The sequence below is a fragment of the Cynara cardunculus genome (genome assembly GCF_001531365.2).
Source record: "Cynara cardunculus var. scolymus isolate 2C chromosome LG 6, CcrdV1, whole genome shotgun sequence".
NCBI classification, from domain to species: domain Eukaryota; kingdom Viridiplantae; phylum Streptophyta; class Magnoliopsida; order Asterales; family Asteraceae; genus Cynara; species Cynara cardunculus.
This window is the reverse complement of record NC_037533.1, coordinates 2765764-2773106: the sequence shown is the minus strand read 5'-3', so window position 1 is coordinate 2773106 and position 7343 is coordinate 2765764. Positions and strand designations below refer to the sequence as shown.

At 33.9% G+C, this 7343-nt stretch overlaps 1 protein-coding gene across 1 annotated transcript; it reads right to left on the bottom strand.

The window, feature by feature from the left end:
* Positions 1-292: 292 nt before the first annotated feature.
* LOC112514756 lies at positions 293-6697 on the bottom strand. The gene is made up of 5 exons (XM_025121358.1): positions 6677-6697; positions 4378-4597; positions 4132-4244; positions 885-1301; positions 293-735 (listed from the first exon to the last, which is right to left on the bottom strand). Exons 1-5 carry the CDS (start codon positions 6695-6697, stop codon positions 679-681), a joined length of 828 nt encoding a protein of 275 aa, XP_024977126.1. The 3' UTR covers positions 293-678.
* Positions 6698-7343: the final 646 nt, after the last annotated feature.

The window sequence follows — 7343 nt, the reverse complement described above, 5'->3', positions numbered from 1 at the left end:
GAACACTCTTTATAGGTGTGTTTATGAAAAAAAAAACATATTAGTTGAGCTATAATCATGAAATTCGATGTTGTTGTAAAAAATAAACCTATTAATTAAGCTATAATCGTGAAATTTGATGATATTGTATTAAGTAAGCTATAATCATGGAATTGGATGATATTGTAAAAAATAAACATATTAATTAAACTATAATCATAAAATTGAATGATATTGTAACGGGCCATTAATGCAAATAGATTTAAAAAAAATCACCCCTACGCCGTCAACATTAATCACCTGATGAGAGATAAGCTTGAACGAACTCAGTACATTCCTTGTTCTAAATCTTGAACGAACTCAATACATTCCCTATACCAGTTTCGCATATAAACCACACAATCATGGTCATAACTGTTCTAAATCTTGAACGAACTCAGTACATTCCTTGTTCTTGTTGTAATCAACATCGTTTGATGCAGATCTTACGATAATCGACCACGTTACGCTTTCCTTCGATAACGAAACCGAAAAAAGTGAGAAAAAAAACCAAAAATAAAAGTGGCCAATTATTTCAAAGGAGGGTCACAAAAGGATCCATAGAAAGATTGGTACAATAATCATGAAACCCACCATTTTAATTCAAATTTCACATGTACCACCTTACAACCCTTTACATGCATTAGCTGCCACCCATTTTCATAGCAACACCACTACCAAACCTACACAACAAAAGGCTTTAACAAACCCCACACCCTGCAAAAAGAAAGAAACATAAGATTCCAATCAACAACAACATCATCATCTATGCATACCATCATGTGATTTAATATCTTTTTTAAATTTATGTAATGATGATTGTGAATATATATATATATATATATATATATATATATATATATTACCTGTAATCTATGGTTGCTTGATGTTGGCGAAGGGCGTATCGTGGCAGAATCCACTTCGCCGGTGGGTAGTGGCACCGCAGGATTGCTATTGATGAACGGTAAAGAGTTGCCACCTTTTCGAGGGAAAATTGCATTCATCGGAGATGGGCTTGGAGAGTTTAACTCTTGTGGACGGTTAGGCCATGGGTAAGATGGCGATGATGATACAATATCTCCACCACCATCATTAGGCGGAGGGGTTGATGATACAATCCCACGACCACCACTAGGCGACGGCGCCATCACGGGTGGAGAGGCAGAGGTTTCTGGCGTGGTTGAGGAGGAGACTTGTATCGCAAGCTTCTGGCCGTCGTCACAAGCTTTTGTGGAGCTATTTTTGAAAGCGAAGTAGAAGGAGCCCAGCCGTGACGGATGCCACTTCATTCACAACCAAAAAAATAATTTTAAATTGGGCAATGCTATTTGCATCCTCTGATGTCAAAATCAGATCAAATCCGTATTGTAAATGTAAAAACTGGATTTTGATGTTGATGTATATGAAACGATGCATTTAGCAATGTATAGGGGTGCATTTAGTCCCTCAGTTTAAATTTTAATAACTTTGATTCAGTATTCATTGTAAAAACTTCTTAAATGATTTGATTAAATTTCGTTTTTTCTTAATGTTGAATTAATCTTTGTCCTTTGATTATTTATACCAAATCCCATAAAATAATATTGAAAATATAAAATTAGTAAATTGCAAGTTTGGTCCTTGTGGTTTGTTTTTTTATGATTTAGGTCCTTATAACATTTTTATTGCAAGAAAACTCTTATAGTATGCAAAAGTGCTTGGTTTAGATCCCTCTCACTAACGAAAGTTAACTACCATCCGTTAACTTTTCATGTGCATTATACACGAAGGTAAAATAGTCATTTTATCTCTGAGATATGACATATACTGATATGGATTATTAGTTTTTTAATTTTGTTTTTTACAACCACAATAACTACCATCGACCTATAAAACAACCAACGACAATTAGAACACTATCAAATCAAACATGAACAGATCAAGCAAAACAACCTATGCACAAATAAATCAAATTCATTTCACAGATCGAATGAGATTGTTTAAAATTCCTAACTCTAAGCAAAAACCCGTAACTCTAAGTAAAAAACCCTAAAGTGAAACTAAATCAGACTCTGAACTAAAATCAGACCTTAAACAAAACCTCGATGAGTAGGTGATGTAGACGAATAGATTCAAACCCTAGACAGATTCATATCAATCACTTTGTTTCAACCTCAGCCCAAATGAACATTAATTTGAAACAAGAAGTACATCGATCAAAAGACACTAGAAAATGAGAGTTTTGGTAATGGTGTTCCAATTAGTGAGAGAGAGTGATCGACGGAGCTAGTGAAGATGAAGGGGTCACGCTGATTATAAACACCTGATGCTTGGGGTAGTACGACTTGTTTACTTCGAGTTTGGATCTTTGGTGAAGACAACGAGCCAGAAAATGCAGTGGACGTTGAGGTTCATCGTAGAAGATGGGAGTGGGTAGTAGGTACACTAGAGAAGATGGGGTGCCAGAGACGTGAAGGGAAATGGGTAAGAGGTGTCATGATTTTGGTTATGAGGTCGAGGCCGGTTATAGAAGGCGGGGATATGTCTTTTAGGGTTAAACGGTTAAAAAGAAAGGGGTGGTCTAAAATGACATGTATACCGTCATGTGCAAGGAATATGAGAGTGTTAATGAATAGAAGTTAACTTTCGAGTGAGAGGGACCTAAACCAAACACTTTTGCATATCACTGAGGGTTTTCTTGCAATAAAATTCTCTAGGGACCCAAAGCAAGAAAAACAATATACCACATGGACCAAAATTGAAATTTACTCTAAATAAAATATTAAAGATGTCATTTAATTCAATTATTATTATATAAAAACAAAAGTAAACTACAGATTTGGCCCTTGTGGTTTGTTAAAAGTTACAATTTTGGTCCATGTACTATCAAAATAATAAGATGGCAATCATGGTTTACAAAAACATCCAGATTTAGTCCCTTTCTAACAGCCTCTAAACAATTCTCTTAATATAGGGATATTTTCATTATTTTATCCATTTTTTCTAGTCTTTTACCCAATAAAAAAACCATTGAGACCAAAATTATAAAATTAATTTTGATTAGGTAAAAAGATAAAAAAATCGATAAAAAAAAATATCTCCCGGTTAATGAAATTTTCAGAGACATTAGATGAAGGAATCAACTCCAGACATTTTTGCAAACCACGGTGACTCTTGTAATTTCGAAACTACAGTAACAAAAAGTGTTATTTTTAGCAAACCATAGGGACCAAATTTGTAATTTAGTTCAAAAACAGTCTAAATTTGATGAATTTTTCAGTCAAACTTTATTAAAATTAAATTTTAAATGTTACACTTTTAGGAAAAGTTGTGGTTAATAAGAGAATGATTGTCAAAGTCATGGTTAAAGTATCTTGTGAAATAAAGAGCTTGTTTTAAAGGGGGAAAAGCTGACTTTTTTTGTCAAAAGTGAAATGTATAACCAATAAAGCAGATAATACAATCATTTAAAGCACTCATTGCTTTAAAGAAAATCATATTTAATTGGAAAATTTTCATTTAAACCCAACTACGCAGCTCTTTACCTAAATGCTTACCCGATAAACACTTATTGTTAGGAGTCAACACTATAATTTATTTTACCGGATAAGATTGTAGTATATCAAAATGGTATAATATACAAAAATTTACCCGTATATAAAAGAAAGAGGCAACTATGAATAGAATATACAAGCAAGCATATGACACAATGCATTCATTACTTATTAAAAAAAAAACAAACCATTTTTTAATTAACCCATCAAAGTTTTAACCAACGGAAAACATGAGAAACACATCCCATAAACTGCATTTAAGAAAAACTTGCTAGAAATGGAATGCACAACAAAGTTTAATTCCCCCTTTACCAAATTATTTCACCGGATGAATATAACAATGACCAAAAATCTTACCCGATAAAAACGAAACAAGGACCAAGAGTCTTACCCGGTAAGCAAGGACGACGACGGCTTACCACAGTAAGCACTTACCGGGTAAATTGTTGCATACGATGTTGTTTTAGTCAACCCATTAAACTTGTAAGCTTAAGCTTTAGTGTGTTGCGTGTGTGTGTGATATACAGATATATATATATATATATAGAGAGAGAGAGAGAGAGAGAGAGAGATAGATTACAGTGAAGGTGGGAGTGGAAGGAGTGAGAAGGGTGGATTCAGTGAAGTTGCACAAGTTGAAGGCTCTTCTGTTCTTGAAAATGTACAAATTGTAGCTGTGTTTGTGCCTGAAAACTGCAAACACCCAACAAAATAGAAGACATCTTCGGTTATTTCGAGTTTGAAATCAAGAAACAAAACCCAGCTCCTGAAGAAAAATAGGGGAAATTAGGGTTCATAAAAAGGAGGGTTACTGTTTGCAACTTACTAATGGAGTCACCAACTTGGACAGTAGGGTTCTTCCATTCAGACACTCCATCAACAACCAGAGTTGCAGAATCAGTAAATTGTTGCAGAAACAGAGTTATGAAAGTGAAGATCATCACACTCCTACTGAACTGCATTTCCATCCTCTTTTTCACTCTAAAAAGCAATTTAAAAAATAAAAAAATTCCAACGGATTTTAGTAACAAGAAGAAGAAGAAAAGCTTTGAGATTTGATATTTGAAAGAAACAAAGAATGGTGCTTTTTTTGTTCAGAGCGGACACAGAGAGAGAGAGAGAGAGAGAGAGACGCATAAATTGGTGCAAGCGAAAATAGGGTAATTCTTCCAATGCCACCATCCTTGAAATAAGCAAACTTTTAAGTAGAACTTTTAGATACTTACCCGATAAGTGTTTATCAGTAAAATTTAACACTATCAATTATTTATCGGATAAGATTTTAGTCCACCAAAACGATATAGTATGCAACAATTTACCCAATAAGTGTTTACCATGGTAAGAGTCGTCGCCTTCACAAGGGTGGTGTCTGATTGGTTTGAGCTTGGCTCCAAAGATCAAAAGTATCAGGAGGTCTCAGGTTCAAATCTAAGAAGAAATAAAAATCCCCTTTGTGGCCACGGAGGTTCAAATGCGGTGATTCTGGGCTATCTGCAAAGCAGGTGGTCGCCCTGGGATTAGTCGGCTCGCATAGCGGGTTGGATATCTAGGTTAATGAAAAAAAAGGTAAGAGTCGTCGTCCTCACTTACCGGGTAAGACTCTTGGTCTTTGTCTCGTTCTTACCGGGTAAGATTTTTTGTTCTTATTATATTCACTCGATAAGGTAATGTGACTTGGTAAACACTGACTCGGGTAAGCGCTGACTCGGGTAAGCGTTTGGTAAACGGCTCCTTAGTGAACCTTTACCAAACACTTATTTTGTAAGCGTTTACTTGGTAAAATTTAATACTATCATTTACCTATTGGGTAATATTTTAGTCTACCAAAACGATATCGTATGCAACAATTTTATCCTGTAAGTGCTTACCATGGTAAGAGTCGTCGACTTTACTTATCGGGTAAGACTTTTGGTCCTTGTCTCGCTTTTACAGGGTAAGATTCTTGATTTTTACCATATTTATCTGATAAGGTAATGTGACTTGATCTTCACTTACCCAAGTGAGCGTTTGGTAAACGGCTTCTAAGGTTTATTTTAAAAGTATTTTCAATGACTATGTTATATTTTTTATTTTTAAAATTTATATTTATTTTTTGTAAACTTATTTTATATTTTAAAGAGAGTTTAACATAAATGTACAAGTGTTAATATATATAATACAAGTCGATGAAGCATCAATCTTGAAAAAAGGCGTAGCCAAAAGGAAAAGGTTTTGCACATATTTAAAGAGTAGAGTTACAGAGAGGAGAGAGACTGGTCATTTGTCTTTTTTTGCACATAGAATCCAACTTAGTAAAGGAGTATATCTAGGGGTGTTTAAAAATCCGACCAACCCGATCAACCCAACTCAACATGAAATAACTTATTTTAACGAAACCCGATGTCTAATCGAGTTGTAATATTGTCAAACCGTAAGTATTGAGTTACTATTATTTGAACCCAACTCAACCCGATGAACCCGATATCCTTTTATTTCTTGGATTTAATATGATTGTTGAATTTCTATTAATATATACATTAGACAATTACACCATCATGTATGTTTTCCATATACACATATTTTCAATCTATTTATATCTCTATATAACTCATTAATATGTCAGTAACTGTGAACGTATATATGTAAATTAAGAAAATTAACTGAATGTGATATACGTAAGAAATATAGATAAGTTGTATCAAATGGTTGATGATGAAAAAGAAAATTATTAGTAGAGAAATAACATAGTCAATGTTAGAAGAATATTTTAATATACCAAAGTATCAATCCGACTAACTCGTGCGGGTTGGGTTGGGTTGGGTTGCACTTTGGTTTGGGTTGGGTTGGGTTAAGATTTTTCCAAACCGCGAGCATTGGGTTGAGTTGTTCAAATGTCTTCAACCCGATCAACCCAACCCATAAACACCCCTAAGTATATCACTGCATTTTCATATATATATATATATATATATATATATAATCATGGATGTTCGAATCAACTTTCATACACCTTGACTAGTCTTAGTGGTCTTAAAAAACAATCATAAAAATCCTCAGTAATCTTACAAGATTAGTACTGATAGACCTCTAAAAATAATCCCCTACAAACTTAAGTCTGATTACTAATTGAGTTAAAGACAACAAACTTCTGAATTTTCAAATATCATCTCTGAATAGATGGTTTTTTCAGAGCTATAAAATGTGATTCCATAATAATATACAACTCTTATAGCATGGTGTGCAAGTTGATGAAATATAAACCTCAAAGTAATATTTTTTTTTATTATATAAAGTAGTGTTTGGTATGCAGATATTATTAGACTGAATTGGATCGGACAAGACAAGACTAAACAGAAGCAATGTTTGTCTGGTGTTTGGTACGACTTGGACTGACATGACAGAACTAGCCAAATTGCCCCAAAAAGTTATTTGATGATTTTAATCAAATAATTGTTATAATTAACATAAATAAAGTATAATTTAATTTATACACATTTTTCATATATATATATATATATAATACTAAATTTGAATGAAAAATTTGATATAATTCATGGTAGTTATAAAAACCCAATTCTTACAAAAAAGAAATTATGTTTATTCGGTTTGAAAGATCTTTATCAATAGATGTTGCAACAAAAATTCTTGTATAGGTAGAGACATTTGTGATTGGTGGACAATGCTGGCTCTAGAGAACGTGAAGATGATGGATAATGGTGGTGATGGAGGTCGACAAAGTGGTGTAGGAGGTAGTTGTGGCCGATGTGACGGTAGTGGTGGTGGTTATGGTCGAGGTGGAGGTGGAGGTGGAGG